Source organism: Olea europaea, chromosome 10 (assembly GCF_002742605.1).
Source record: "Olea europaea var. sylvestris chromosome 10, O_europaea_v1, whole genome shotgun sequence".
NCBI classification, from domain to species: Eukaryota; Viridiplantae; Streptophyta; class Magnoliopsida; order Lamiales; family Oleaceae; genus Olea; species Olea europaea.
This window is the reverse complement of record NC_036246.1, coordinates 29333141-29349441: the sequence shown is the minus strand read 5'-3', so window position 1 is coordinate 29349441 and position 16301 is coordinate 29333141. Positions and strand designations below refer to the sequence as shown.

Below are 16301 nucleotides of genomic sequence, written 5' to 3'. Positions count from 1 at the left end.
TTAAATCGTCCGTGGTCGTAAGTAATAACGAGATATGAATATCGTTATTACGGATAGATCATCATGTGTGGCATTTCTTACTTGTGAAGTAAGTAGCTGATCTCACAAACTAAAGTGTAGTAACACTTGAATGAATACGTGGATGTTTTGTTATAGAACAAAACATTGGAGACCCATCGAGAGATTCCACATGGATAACTATCTGAGTGTCATTGGTTAATCTCAAACGTTCGATAGTGAAATTGGTCCTTTGACTTGAGGTCATCATAGTGCTTTATATTAGTACAGTCATGCTTTGACGATGTTGAATGTTGCTTGGCCAATGGCCGCTAATACGGCATCGTTTGGGTATGTCAAGAATCATATGAAGGTTATGAATGATCAATAGAGAATTTATCACTCTTAGATAGTAAGAGATTATGATTCATATTTCATTCGATTAAGTTGATAACAAAATCCTTGATCAAGGTGTACTCATAAGTCGAAAATGAGTTTTCGACTTATATTGACTCAATAGTAGAGTGAAAGATATAATCGATAATCGAGATTGACACACTTCCATATATTGTAATTGATTGGATCACATTGATGAAGGGATTATAGTTTCACGATAAATGAACGAGTTTGGTTTTATCATACCACGTGATATTTTCCGTCACATGTATGGCCCAGACACATTGGTAGAGGTCAATCTGGGATGACGAGTGTGAATTGGTAATAAATTAAAAAGGTGTTTTAATTTATCAATTTTCATTAGATCAAAATAATATTTTCACGTCATTAGGCATCGTGATCAGGAACCTGATGGGTCGTACACAAAAGAAGAACTGAAAGATTGTGATTTATCGATTAATTAATTTAACAAGCGTTGAATAAATTAATTAATTGGATTGCTTATTTATAGGCTTGAATTAATCAATTGGATTAATTAATTCACAGATCGGATTTAATAAAATGGATTAATTAAATATTGGTTGGAGTCAGGCCAAGCCCATTCGAACTTATATAAATATGAATGTTTTCAATATCTTTAAAGAATTCATTATTTTTGCCAGCACAAGAAGAAAACCATATTCCTACAATCTTTTTCTCTGTGTGGATTACCATTGGGGGCTGCACAATTTAGCAGCTATGGGAGGCAGATCAAGGTTGTTGGAACAAAGAAAAAGCAAAAAGTTTACAGATCTCAAAAAAGGTATAATCACTTTTATCACAATCTCTACCTAAATACAAAGAGATCGTTGGTGGAAATTGAAATATTGTTTTATTTTTCACTGTGCATGATAAGTCAAGATTCACATCTGGCATCTAATACCCAAGAAGCTAAAGAACTAGACATATTAACTTCGATAACAAAAATACCTGAAGTAGAAGTTTCAAAAGACTTCTTTTCCCTTCAAGCTTGTGAGGTGAGCCTTAAAGTTCCTCTTCCAATGACCTTTCACTCCACAGTGATAGCATAGGTCGTCAGATTTGGTTTGTCCTTGCTCGCTTTGACTGCATTATTATTGTTCTTAGCCTCCATGGATGTTTTCGTAAAACTTCCTTTGGTCTTCTTCTTAGTGCCCTTGGAGGATTGAATGACTAAGACATACATAGTGCTAGCCTTGACATTGGGCTCCATAGTTTTAAGCATATTAAGCAACCAACGAGTGTGCATTAGATCTTATTTATATTGAAGTTCATGATTAACTATTCATGTAGAACTAAGTCAATACTTAGTTTGTGATCCATGATAAAACCCAATTGAGCCAATTTCCCAATGAAACCAATCATCTTCAGTACATGAGCACTGACTGAAGATCCCTCTGCCATTTTGCACCAGTACAATTGTTCGAAGGTCTCATATCTCTCCACAGATGGTTGTTCATCGTACAACTCCTTGAGATGAAAAATCATAGTGTAAGATCCATACCGTCATGTTGCTTCTGCAACTCATGTGACATAGCTGCAAGCATCATACGTACTGCAATGTTATCGTCATCACTATGTTTGTTGTATGCAACCACCTCTTCCTCAGTGGAGTTTTTAGTAGGTATGGAAGGGGCTGCTCAAGGACATACCCAATTTTCTCATACTTGAGAACGATTCTCAAATTGCGGTGCCAATTGGGAAAATTTGGCCTGATCAATTTGTTAGCATCTAGTGTGCCTCTCAAATTCATATGATTAATCATGATTCAAAAACTGTAAATGACAAAAAAAAAAGAATTAATATGTATTGCAATGCATTGCACAAATTTAATATGGACTTTAATTAAACGTGTTTCCACTGTTTAAAATGAATTCATGACCCTCATACATAAATTATTGGAATCCACATTTGAGTCCCAGTGGGCTGGGATCCTATCTGTTATATCAAATCTTGAGTATACTCAACAAACATCAATAAAACATTTGGGTAGATACTATTATCAATTGTATCTCCGTACAACTCTCAGATCATTAAGCCAACAACTCATTGTCTTCACATGTCTTATGTGTTTGCTTAACATACCTCTAAAACTTATCTCCTTGAAAGTAGTTGAAACCCTAGCTCAAAACTTTCTTCTTCCTTCCTCTCCGTCGTAGCTGCTACTATACAGTTTTTCTTCTTTCCAACTATGCAATGTCTTAGATCTTATTCCTTTCAAGTTTCTATCGATTATAACCTGTGGAATCTTAATTTGTTGATAGTTTTCATCTTTCCACCGAAGAGAGGTACTTTTATTAATTTTTTTTTTTTTTGGTTTCCCCCCCCCCCTTTTTTCATATGTCATTATCTTCTATTTTTTTTCCCACAGACAGCGGGATCTTGCTTGCTGGTCTTCGTTTCCACTTTGTAGGGTGAATAGGTAAATTTTTTTTTTTTGGCCAGTTTAAATCTCTTTTGGTGCTCTATGTTTTTTTTCTTCGTGTAGCAGAGAAAGGTTCATATTTTTTGTTTCTGTATTTTAGTTTGGATGATTTTTGGGATTTGATATTTTTTTAGGCGCATGTCAGATGTTGCTCGAAGGATCATTCAATTTTTGATCAGTTCTCGCCCGTGAAATCTTTTTTTTTGTTGGTTTTTATCTTCATACTAGAGAGATAATTTTTTATTCTTGAGTTATTTTTCACTTTAATAATTTGTTGAATCTCTGTACCTTTTGGTTTTTTTAAAATTTTTTTATTTTTTTTAAGTGGGGGTTCTAGCATGTGGGATCTTGCTTTACTAATCTACATTCTGGGTTGTAGCAAGAATAGATATACTGTTGTTGCCGTTAAAGTCTATTTTCGTACTTTTGTGTTCCCTTTAGTTTTACAATGGAGAAAGTCATTTGTTTTTGTGTAGTTTGTTCTGGATGTGCCCTACTTTTGATTTTTACGGGATTAATATTTCTTCTTCTGACTTTTCTGTTGTTTTCTCTTTCCATCAGTTTATTTAAACTTATTAATTGTCTATGAGGTTATTGAAGAAAGTAGGAAAAATAAGGAACTAAATCTCACCATTATTGAGTGATGGCTGCAAAACTTTATTTAATGCTATTATAGTGAGTGTTTATTTTTCTTAATTCATTTTTGTCCATTTTGAACGACCAATTTTAGCTACATATGTCTATGTATGGTATTTTCACTATTTATTCATTAAGATATGGTATTTATTTTCACTAGAGATGTAATCTTTCTGTTTTGGAGTCATTTTTCCCTCTCCTAATTTCTTGAATCTATTACTTTTGGATTTTTTTTCTTTTTTTGGAGCTTTAGCATGTGCAATATTTCCACATTGATCTGGGTTTTATTAAAAGAGTATGTATATTGTTGTTGTCGTTCAAGTCTATCTTTTTACTCTTATGTTCCCTTTAGTTTTGCAATGGCGAAAGATTTTTTCTTCTTCTATGTTTTTTCTGTAGCAGAAGAATGTTCTTTTCCTTTCTCTTAGATTGATCCATGAATTTTGAGCTTCCTATGTGTAGACTGTCATTTTTGTGTTCAATTCTTTCTTCTGGGTACTTGCTTAAGTTTCAAAGTGATATGTATTTTCAATTTCTCTATTTCTTGAGTGCATATATTTATGTTTTTTGTTGGGAGTGTTCATTATATATATCCCTATACAATAAAAGAGGGACTTCATTCTAGCGTATTCATCCTATTTTTCCTTTGGTTTTTACTGTTTGTTTCAGATATATGCAGAGAGACTTCTATCGTCTTTCTCTTACTTTTCCTTTCTCTTTCTCTTTTTCTTTTTCTTCTTCTTCTACACTCTCTCTTTCCAACTCTCTTGCTCGGGTCTTTCTTTTTCCACTCAACCTATCCGCTCCTCCCTCTCCAAGGCTTTTCAGAAATCTTCTCAAAAGTTTCATGAGATGTCAAAGCAGAATTACAAAGTATGCTTTTAGTTCTGCTGCAGCGCTTCCTCGTTGAGGTCCATAAAAATGAGAATACCACGGTTGCTGATGCTTAGGTTCCACGAGTTGAAGCACCACAACATATATCTTCGCCAGGGACTCAATCTTGAGGGATTTTTTTGTAATTATTTGTTTGGGGATGTTAATCCTCACTTAATCCTAAACTCGAGTAACGTTTCTCTAACTTTTTCCCACTTGTCGATTTGTAAATTTTGGATTTTTTTCCCTTCCCTCTCTCTTTGATGAGAAGTATTGTATTTTCTTCCTCTTTTGTTCTTTTTCCTTCATTCCACGCTTGACTCTTGTTTTGCACCATATTTTCCCTCTCTTTCTCCTCTCACATTGCAGGGAAAATTCTAACTTTTGACTCATAAAAATCTTATATTTCCTGTATCTTCTTAAGATGAGCTTAGCTTAGGCTCATAGAAGAGGGAAAAACCTTACCTTCTTCTCACTTGATTTATTGTGGGGCTAGATAGTTTTCTTAGGTATCATAGCTTTCTTAGCTGAGATCTCGTTCTTTATTCTACATTCGGGGTTCATAAATTATGCCTGTTTGTAAAACCACCAGAACTGTATTGTCTGTGTGTATTTTCGTTCTGAGAATTCATGTGTAAACTAATTGTTATGTATTGAACTTCCATTACTTCCCTAATCATAGTAGAAAGTTTTCATACATTACAAAATCTGCACAAAGAAGTATGTGATTGATGTGGATTTTTAGTACACACTAGTGTGAGCTTTAAACTCGTCTATCCTCAGTGTCCTTCTCCCTATTGCTATCCCTATAGAACAAAAAAGATACTTGATTCTGCTACTGTTCATCCTTCTTTTATATACCACCTTTGTATGTTTCCCATGATGTAATAGCCTCGATTGCTATTTAGAACCTATCAATTTTTAATATTAGTAGTTATATATATATATATATATATATAAAAGAAATACTTAATTCTGCTACTATTCATCATTCTTTTATATACAATCGCTGTGTGTTTCATGTAATGTAATAGCCTTATGATATACTTAATTCTGCTACTGTTCATCATTCTTTTATATACAGCTACTATGTGTTTCTCGTAATGTAATAGCCTTGATTGCTATGTAGAACCTATTAATTTTCTAATATTAATTGTTATATGTAAGGATTGTGCAAGGAATGACCTTACATACTGAGACATTTCATTTTTGCGAGTGCTTCTAATGAAAATGGTCAATTGCAGGCTGAGTTGGAAGCTTTCAACGAAAAGGATGGCCCTGAAATTGAAGTTCTTTCAATGCATAGAAGCTTTGTTCATCCGCTCATGCAAAACGCACGTGTAAAACTTGGATAAAGAGCATTTAGTTTTTGCAACCAACAAACTCCTATGGGTTTGGAACATCTCTTGCATTTTTTTATTTTTATGGATGTAGCTACTTGAACTCAGAAAATGTGATCTCTTCTTATAAATTATGTCTATTGGAAAATAAATTTCTGCAAAAGAAAATAAATAAAATAAATTTTATGGTAAATGTGAATACAGTTAATGAATCAATGAATAATTATGTGGGAGATAAAGTAGTTAAATTTGGACTGTGCACTTTTTGTTGTTAATAGATCAATAGAATTTACTAATGCACCAATCATAGATCTAGAAACAATTAAGTAATGATGAATGCATCCATTGTTAATCAAAACTTGAAATTGAAGAAAGAAAAGAACAAGTAGAAGAATTTGAAGTGATTATTATAAAAGCTTCTGCAATAAATCATTAAATGTGTGTATGGTTAAGGCTTCATAATTAACTACTGTTACAAACTTACTAGATTCTAATAAGTCACACACAGTAAGTAACTCAGAAGTCAAAGTGTATTTATAATTGAGACAGACATACAATATCCATTGTCCTTAATAAGAAATTGAACTGAACTTGAATAAGAAAAATCAGAACGCTAAGTTTCACACTTGGCTATATGTCATTCCTGATTTTCTTTTGCAATTTTGTTTATTATTTGTGAAGAATGATTATATTTGTTGTAATTGGTACAGATGGTGAAAAAGAGATTATAGATGTTAAAGATAGCAGCTCCACTCAGGGTGTTGAGCGCGAGGTCATTGATGTGGATGTGGCTCAACAGTTGCATAGTGAAGGTTTTAGTGGTACATTTGTTCCAATGAAAGTAAATTCACGGAAAAAAAGGTGTACCGAATTACTTGTCACTAAACATGAATTACAGACTAGTTATGAAATGCAAAGGATAAAATCTAAACGTTTTACAATGTCAAGAGGTAAGAATATTATGTTAGAGACATAATTCTTGATTTTCCTTTTTCTTTCTTTTTATCTACGATAAAAAATGTTGACTATTTTTTTTACCGATATGTCCAACTCAAGAGAACTGTGGACACCAGTTTATAGGGCTTGAACTTCGAGGTTCCATGCATAATGTTTCAGATCAAGCTGGTTTTGAACCTGAAAGAGGTAAATTTACAGATTTCCGCCGTTTGATTACCTATGTTTGTTAACTTGAAATTCATCTCATGAGCCGTCTTTATCCCTCATTGCTAAAATGTTAAACTGTATATTTTTTTATATTAATGACGCTTCATTTTATTGTAGTTGCCAGCTATAATTATAGTATGTCTTCGAAACCTATAATTTGAATATAACTTGTATGTCAAAACGGAGAGTTGACGGTCAATACGACTATGAACAAAATCAACTTAGAGCTGATAAAGTTATACAAAGGAATGAACGTACTACAAAATTTAGTTTGCTGAACATTCCTACTAAATCTCATGTGCTTGTGCAGCCAACTATTTGTGAACATTGTGGTGCCAAAAAATTTCATAGAGAGAGTAAAGGGTTCTGTTGTTCCGATGGGAAACTTAAATTGCATATACATAGTGTATCTAATGAATTATATGAATTATTTACTTCAAGTTCAGTCGAAGCATTGAATATCAAAAAATTCGCAAGAACTTATAACAACCATTTTGCATTTGGTGTCAAATATGACAAAGATTTGTGTAAGATTAATAAAGGTATTTATACATTTAGTGTCCAAGGACAAGTATATCATTACATAAACCAACTTTTACCATCTAATAATAATCCAACTTATTTACATTTATACTTTTATGATACTGAAAATGAATTACCAAATTGATTGAAAATTTCAGATAAATTTTGTGAATCAACTTTACGAATCTTAATTGATATCCAAACGATTAATCCTTACTCTAAGTTCTTTCGTTCATTGAGCAATATCGATAGTTTGGATACATGTCGAATATAAGTGAGATGTTATCCTGGTCTAGACCAAAAAGTCTACAAAACACCAACAGTTTCACAAGTAGCTGCAGTTTGGGTTGATAATGATCCATCTACAGACAATAGAATTCATGATATATCGATCTATGGTCATCCTGGCGCTTCACATAGAGTGCATTATTATTTTGGTTGTTATGATCCGCTTCAATACCCATTACTCTTTCCTTATGGTGAGTCTGGATTGCATGAGGGTATTCAAAGATTGAATAAGGAAATGTTTCGTTCTTGTTCTGCACAAGAGGACCTTTTAAACATCAATAACATAAATTCTGCAAATGAATTGATTGAAAGGGAGAATCAAGGTTAATAACTTCAGAACTATTTTTGTATTAATTTATCTTTCTTAAAAATGTTCCTGTTTAAATTTTTCCTTTCTGTTGTAGTTATGGAGAGGGGAAAGAGACGATCACATGTATCTTGTCATGGGTATTATTGTTATAGATTATAGGTTCAAAATTCAAGCAATTGTATTTTTCTCCATGCTGGTAGGCTTTTTTAACAATATGTTGTTGATATATATGTGAAAATTGAAACTGTTAGACTAGATTACTTTTACAATAACCTAAAACAAATACGGGCTGAACTTTATCATGGAATTATTGATAATGTTGAAATAGGTGAAAGTAGAGGTTATAAGATCGGTCGAAAAATTATTTTACCGTCATCATTCATAGGTAGACCTAGGGATAATAGAAAACGATATATGGACGGAATGGCGTTAGTTCAAAGATATGGTAAACCTGATGTATTTTTAACAATAACTTGCAATCCTAATTGGCCAGAAATAGAGCAAGAACTAAGGCATAATGATGAAAAGCAAAATAGACCATATTTGCTCACACGAATATTTAGAGCTAAATTCGAGGAGCTAAAAAATGATCTGTTTAGAAGACATATTTTAGGTCCTATTGTTGCATACGTATACGTAATCGAATTTCAAAAGAGAGGTTTAGCACATGCTCATTTTTTGTTGATTTTTAAATCTAGATCAAAAGTTACTTCAGTTGATTTAGTTGATAAAATTGTTTGTTGTAAGATTCCAGAAAAAAATCGTTACCCCCATTTACATCCTATTGTTGTTAAACATATGTTGCACGGTCCTTCTGGAACACTAAATCCGAATAATGTTTGTATGGAAAATAATAAAATATTCAAAAATAAATATCCAAGAGAATATGTTATAACAACTTTACTTGGTGACAATTCATATCCACAATATAGTTGTCGCAATGATGGTCAACAAGTTAAAGTCAGAGGACATTTACTAGATAATAAATGGGTTGTACCTTACAATCCCTATTTAACAGCTAAATATGATCGTCATATCAACATAAAAATATGTTCAACTGTTAAAGTTGTCAAATATTTATATAAATATGTTTATAAAGGACATGATCGAATAACTTTTTCCATAAACGACAATGAACAAGATGTTGATATTGATGAAATTTCCAAATATCAAACTGTTAAGTGGATTTCTCCACCTAAAGCGATGTGGAGAATTTATGGATTTATGCTGTCTGAAATGTCTCCATCAGTTGTTTCACTACAATTACATCTTGAAGACCATCAACTCATTACATATAGAGATACTGATAATTCGTAGGCAGTTATTAGTAGAGATCATGCACGAAAAACAACATTAACGGAATTCTATGGTACCAATATCACATATGAAAAAGCTAAGACACTTACATATAAAGATTTCCCTTCGTATTTTGTGTGGGATGCGAGTGAACGAATTTGGACTCCTAGAAAGCAAAAGAATGTAATTGGTAGAATAGTCATCTGAAGGTGAAAGATATTACTTATGTCTTTTGTTAAACCACATTAAGGAATCAACTTCTTTTGAACAATTAAGAATTGTAAATGGTGTATTGGCATCCCCATTCCATGAAGCAGCTCTTTTACATGGTTTATTAAGCGACGATATTAATTGTGAGCAATGTTTAGCAGAAGTAATTGTTTACCAAATGCCCCTTTTATTGCGTAGATTATTTGCTACCATATTGACCTTTTGTAGTCCTAACAATCCACATTTGCTATGGGATAAGTTTAAAAGTTATATGTTTGAAAATTTCATACAACAAGGTATGTCAATTAGTGTTGCCCAATTAAAGGCATTAAAGTGTATAAATTCTATGTTAGAACCATTGAACAAAAGTATAAACGATTACCAATTAGTGTCATTTGATATAAGCATGGGAGAAGACGAAACGTTGGCTACCATGATTTCTGAAGAGCTGAGAAATGGTGGTAATCGAGGTGACAGTCTTGATACAAACACTTTAAATAAAGAGCAACTGTATGCTTATAACACTATTTTACACCAGATTGTAAATGATTATAGTGGCATGTTTTTTGTTGATGGCCCTGGTGGGACGGGTAAAACATATTTGTACAAAGCTTTATTGGCAGCTGTAAGATCAAGAAATCTTATTGCTTATTACCAGGTGGTAGAACTGCACATTCTAGATTTAAAATTCCTTTAGAAATAACTGATGATATTGGTTGTTTTATTAGTAAACAGTCTGCATTAGCAAACCTTTTCAGAATGACTAAACTAATCATATGGGATGAGGCACCAATGTAAATCGTTGCGCTATGGAGGCTTTAGATAAAATGTTAAGAGATGTAAACGAACAAGATGTGCCATTTGGTGGAAAAGTAATTGTATTAGGAGGAGATTTTCGTTAGGTTTTACCATTTGTTTGAAGAGGAAAAAAAGATGTAATGAAAGCGAGATTGGTTTATTCGTATTTGTGGCCTTCTTTTACCCATTTACCATTTGTTCAAAATATGAGAGCTCAATTGGATCCTTTGTTCTGTAAATATTTACTTAGTATCGAAAATGGTACAGAGAAAGAACGCTCACGTCGGATGATTAAACTTCCATTTGATATAACAATACAATTTGAGGATGAATTTCAATCTTTGAAAAATTTGATTAACGTAGTTTTTCCAAATATAGAAAATTACATAGAAAATCTAGATACTATGATTAATAGAGTCATTTTGACATCGAGAAATGAATATGTCAATCAAATAAAAATATTTTACTAAAGGAAATTCTCGAAAAGATATTTACATATTACAGCTTTGATGAAGCCATTAACAAATCCGAACAGAGTATCCAAGAAGATTTTCTAAATACGCCAACTCCAAATGGTATTCCACCACATGAACTCACATTAAAACAGAATTGTCCTGTTATGTTACTTCGAAATATTAATATGTCTAAAGATTTATGCAATGGAACAAGACTTGTTTGTCGAAGATTTGAAAGAAATGTCATTGATGCAGAAATTGCTACTGGAGAATACCGTGGAAAGCGAGTGTTTTTACCTAGAATTCCGTTGTTACCGCTTGAAAGTGATAGAACTTCAAATCCTTTTAAGAGAATTAATTCCCAATCCATCCATGTTTTGCAATGACAATAAACAAGTCCCAAGGTCAAACTTTAGATTTCGTTGAGCTTTATCTTCCAGAGCCTGTATTTTCTCACGGACAATTGTAAGTTGCTTTGTTGAGAGCCAAAACAAGTAAAGCTATTGAAGTTTTGATAAAGCCATCAGAGAAATCTACAACACATAATACATGCACAAAAAATGTTGTGCACCAAGAAATTCTTGCTCTGATAACATCTTTATAGCCTTTTTTTAAGAGCATTTTCAAAGTAATGTGGAGTATACGTTTTATAAAAATCGTTCGTTCTTGCTCATTTGAACTACCAGTTTGAACTACTAGTGTTTCCAGAATCGACAACCTCATAACTAGGAGAGGATATCAATGTTGGAGAAACAGCAAGAGAACACCGGAGGTTTACGATTGCTCATTTTTCTTTTAGGAAGCCCAAATGATTATTCTTTTAGAATTGGTCAGTTTCTTTGTGATATCCTTTTTCTTTTTTTTTCTTTTTTTAATTTTTGATTGGTTCCATTTTATGAAAATATTTATTCCCTTTTTTCATTATAAATGACCTTTTACTTTTTTTGCTTCATAGAACAAGATGTTACAATTATGGTTTTTAAATTATCTTTGATTTGCTATTTAAATGCTTGAACAGTAAATTCTATGAAGAATTGAGAAACAAAACAAGGTGACGATGACAAGTTATTTGCTTTGTTTTTATTTTATTTAGCGGTCTGATTTTATTATATCTTTGCTGTTGTTCATCTTCGAAATCAGTGTTGTATTTGAAGTAACTCTATTTCTCAGAAGCTTCTAGTGACTTTTCTCCATAGCTTTTTGCTTAATCTTTTTTTCACATGATTTACTCTTTCTTGGGATTTGAGATTTGTTTTTTTAGCTTTATATTTTATGCCTACCAATCTGAGCAATGATCTTAGAGGAAGATTATGCATATTTTTGCAGACACATTTTCAGAAAATTATGCAGTAAAAAAATATGCATATTTATTGTCACAATCACAAACTGAAGCGTCATAACATTTCTGCACTCTGATATGGTACCCATACTTCTTTTACTGTCAGTTTCCTTTTTGACATGACAACTATATTTTTCAGCAGTCACCTGGTACAATCCTGCACTCGAACCATACTGATATATCAGACTCTGATTCAAGGGCTGTACGCAGTACTCCCTATTTCCTTTATCTTTTCCCAAAAATCTGGAGTAAGCGTAATGTTACTTCTAAAAAAAATACAGTACACTCCTATATATATATATATATATATATATATATACACACACACATATACATAGGCTTCAAACCATATACATTTCTGCATCATCACCTTTGAAAGAAGAACAAAGGCCATCAACCACCTCAGTTTTCTGGTAAGTATATATAAAAAGAAATGTGCATATCTTCTACATATTTATTAGTACATTTAATGATTCTTCAATAGCTTTCATTAATCTTTTTATCGTTCTTCCAGACTCAATAGAATGATAGAAAACTACAAGTTAATCCCAAAAATCAACCTTAGTGAAAAGAACTGGCAAGCTAAGGTAATAGTTGCAGTAAAGTTGGCGCCAAAGCAAGCAAGAAACAGTAACAATAAATATCAAAACATGGTACTTATGGATCTCAAGGTAAATGCTTTCAAACAAAACAATGTAATCTGTCGTCATTTTTTTTTTAAGGTAAACATTACTATGTAAATCAAAATTTATGATACTTTCCATTTTTACTTGCCATAGGGAAATAAAGTGCAAAGAACACTTATGATGGAAACATTATTGCCTTCGAAGATCAGCTTCTTTTGAGCAAAACATACATCATTTCAAATGCTCTCGTTAAAGACACCAAACCTGAATATTGAGCTTCAAATGGTGACATGCAATGGACAATATCTGGAAAGACACGAGTTGAAGAAGTTAATGAAAATAATCTGGAATTCTTGTTTTCAACATACACATTTACTCCATTTGAAGATCTAGATAAATTCATGGACTGCAACAACAACATAAGTTCTTTCTGCTACCTCTTTCTATATTTTTTCGTAGCTATATCTTATCTTTTTACTTCAGTACATTCATATTCGCTTATCGTATTTATTAACATTTAACTGATGCTGCTACAAATAATATCTATATAGGCGTACTAGCAGTTGCTATTGACATGCTTCCAAAATAACTCATTCAAACACAATTTGGAAACCAAACGTATGTGCAAGATGTTTTACTGATAGATAAAAGCTTCCATACAATCATCTTAACAATGTGGAATAGTTATGTCAAAAAAGAATGTGCTTCTGCTTGTGATCTTAACCAACTAGTTGAAAGTTTCATCATTTAATGGTGCTACTTCTTATGTCTTACTGTGCAGCTTAATATTGTCCATGAAAATTGCCATGATTATGTACAAGCAACAACTAATGTTAGGTGTTCGCTACAGGCCTTACACTTTCAACCAAAATAAATAGCACCTTCTTTATCGATGCTAGATTCAACAAAGTTGTGGAATTCCGAGCATGGTAAATACAAGTACCTTGGGCAGTACAGAAAATATTTTGTTGTAAATTTATATCAACTATATGTCATCATCAACATTCATGTATTCAAACCCCATTGTTATTTTTTTCCTACTACTTCGATTATTGTTCCCTAATAATTCTCTTTTTATAATCATATCATATAATGCAAGGGTTGAAGCACATTCTGAGGAACTGAATGAAATCGCACTGGAGAGTAACACCAACTAATCTATCTCCTCCAGCTCACAAGAAATTTATGCAGATATAAAATATAAAAGAACAGCTACTAGGGGTAATTTATTTAACTTTATTCTGCACACTATATTTTTTTCTCCTATCTTAAATAATTACATTTTATGTTATTTCATTATGTTTACACAGCACAAATACTTCTGGATCAAAGCCAAAGCAACCATCAAGACAACAAAGCAAGCTTTCTGGTACATGTCATGTAGCAATTGCAATAAAGTTAGCCACGAAAATTTTGGTAAGACTTTTCCATGTATTTACTGCAAATATACTTCCGCAAAGGCTGTCCCTAGGTAATCCTCACTAAATTCCTTTCCGATTTGTACCACTTAAAGAAATACCTTGTTAAACTTCACACAGGTTCTTCCATTTCAATCTTTTTTCTTAATAATAATGATCTCAATCTCCATTATCATAGGGCAAATGCTAATGTACAGTTAGAAGATGCAAGTGGAATCTTAATTACAGGTGCGATTGGTGACTCTGCTGAGATACTATTGAAGAATAATGTTGAGACTTTAATGAAACATTCTAAATCAATAAGCGCATATATCATTCCCTAACTATGTCAACTTCAATCACTCGTACATACTAATGGTAATTTTTCAATCCTCACTTTCTGCAGGCAAGTGATCCAAACATTAATGAGTTCGTTCAACTAAATCCTGAAGAAGAACTTATCTTTTATCTCAAAGTCACACAACTGGAGCCAAACGCTACAGAGTACAAGTATGAGATTATATTTGTCCTCAATGCATTGTCTATTATTGCTGATGACATAGAACAATCAAGTGAGAAAAAGAAAGGTTTCCAATGCCCTAATGAAGTAAACAACAGTTCTGATAATCAAGAAGTGTTACCACCATCTGCAAAATGTTCATTGTTTCAAACTTCAAGTGAGCCAGCACTTCCAAACATAAAAGCTCAGACAAAAAATTCTACCTCCAACTCAGAAAATGATCGCGTTCTAGCGAAAGGAAAACTTAAGTAATCATCATCATACGTATTTGAAGGCAACATCAATGCTACAACTTCAAAATTCCATTTACATCTTTTGACAGCATATAAATAATTCTAGCATAATAACCTTCAAAAAACTTTATTTAATTTTTGTGGCACTCGTTACGGAAACTTCATGCTGCTTTTGACATGTTACTTTGTTTCATTTTGTAGCACTGCTTTTGCCTACAACTCTTCCATGACGTTTAAGCTTAGCAAGAATGTATAACGAGCTTCATGATGGTTTAGCTTGTGGCTTAACTATTATGGGATATCAATGCTTTTGAAATGTGTATATATATATATAAATCATCCAGTGTTTCTTCCTGAGAATGTTATTTTATAGTTTACCTTAGTTTTGTTAATTCAGACTCCTTTGAGAAGCATTAACACGAATAAAATTGCTGATAAAAAATTCTTCTATCAAATAAATTGATCATGTTACAGCATCAAAAGACTTTTATAACAAAGCATCTCAAAATTATGAATAACCAAAGACAGTTCTTTTTTTTTTCTTTTCTTGTGTAACAATGTTATTATCAAACATTTCTTTCGAGAGAAATATTTCTACTTATTATAAATATTACCTTACAATGTGTGCTAATCTACCTTAAGTTTTACGTTTCAATTATCAGTATTACTAAACAAGATTCAGTAAATGATGTCTCAAAATCACCAAGATCACTCCACGCTATTACTTAGCCAATTTTACCAATGCACGTGCAAGGCACGTGCGTCCCACTAGTGCGCGCGCGCGTGTGTAATCATGCATCAACTATGCAAAATAAATATACATATAATAGTATTGATGATCATGGACTTATTCTATCTAATTTTCCCGAGAAAAGAGAAAAATTAGTTGGTCAATTCCTAGGGGGTATAGCATTGAAACAATATCAATGCACCATCTCCATGGTTTTTCCTCCTTTTCTTGTGTCTTCAATTAGTCCAGTTGCAACATGTATCCTATACTAATTGGCACGTAGACCTAAATGAAATTAGACTCACAAGTCCATAATAATAATAACAACGGACTCGCAAATCCAAAAATAATAAAGAGCTCGCAGGCCCATAACAACAACAATAATAACGGACTCCCATGTCCAAAAAAATTAAAAGCTCGCAGACCCATAAAACGACAAGAATTGAATTAACCATTCAACACATCCATATGTTCGAGCCCATAATCTTCCTTTAATAGATATTCATAACATAAATGTTTTCTATATAATATCTAATATTATATGCAATGTCTCAATAATCTAGCAATTATAGTCGTCAAAACTCATTTAAGTAAGTGGATCGAAATAATTAATTAATTATATTAATTAATTAACTTAATTGGTAGGCCTATTTAATTAAAATCAAATTTTATTTAAATCTTGAATTAGAGTCCAACTCTAATTCCATAATTATTGGGTGAAGTTATTT

The 16301-nt window shown here is 32.4% G+C and overlaps 1 protein-coding gene and 1 long non-coding RNA gene across 3 annotated transcripts; both read left to right on the top strand.

Annotated features, from left to right (window-relative positions):
• The first annotated feature begins 2510 nt into the window (after positions 1-2510).
• On the top strand, positions 2511-10433 carry LOC111401769. Of its 2 annotated transcripts, none has more exons than XM_023029659.1 (5): positions 2511-2699; positions 2783-2833; positions 5590-5685; positions 6396-6635; positions 6742-10433. In XM_023029659.1, the coding sequence occupies exon 5, from the start codon at positions 8384-8386 to the stop codon at positions 9284-9286; it is 903 nt and encodes a 300-aa protein (XP_022885427.1). In that variant the 5' UTR covers positions 2511-2699; positions 2783-2833; positions 5590-5685; positions 6396-6635; positions 6742-8383; the 3' UTR covers positions 9287-10433. The 2 variants fall into 2 exon arrangements, with proteins under 2 accessions (XP_022885427.1, XP_022885426.1); XM_023029658.1 differs by having other exon boundaries at positions 5590-5737.
• A 1176-nt stretch (positions 10434-11609) lies between these two features.
• Positions 11610-15235, top strand: LOC111401770. Its single transcript, XR_002704101.1, has 7 exons — positions 11610-12480; positions 12582-12738; positions 12847-13622; positions 13793-13914; positions 14004-14339; positions 14497-14600; positions 15045-15235. It is a non-coding gene; the product is annotated as an uncharacterized LOC111401770 (long non-coding RNA).
• Positions 15236-16301: the final 1066 nt, after the last annotated feature.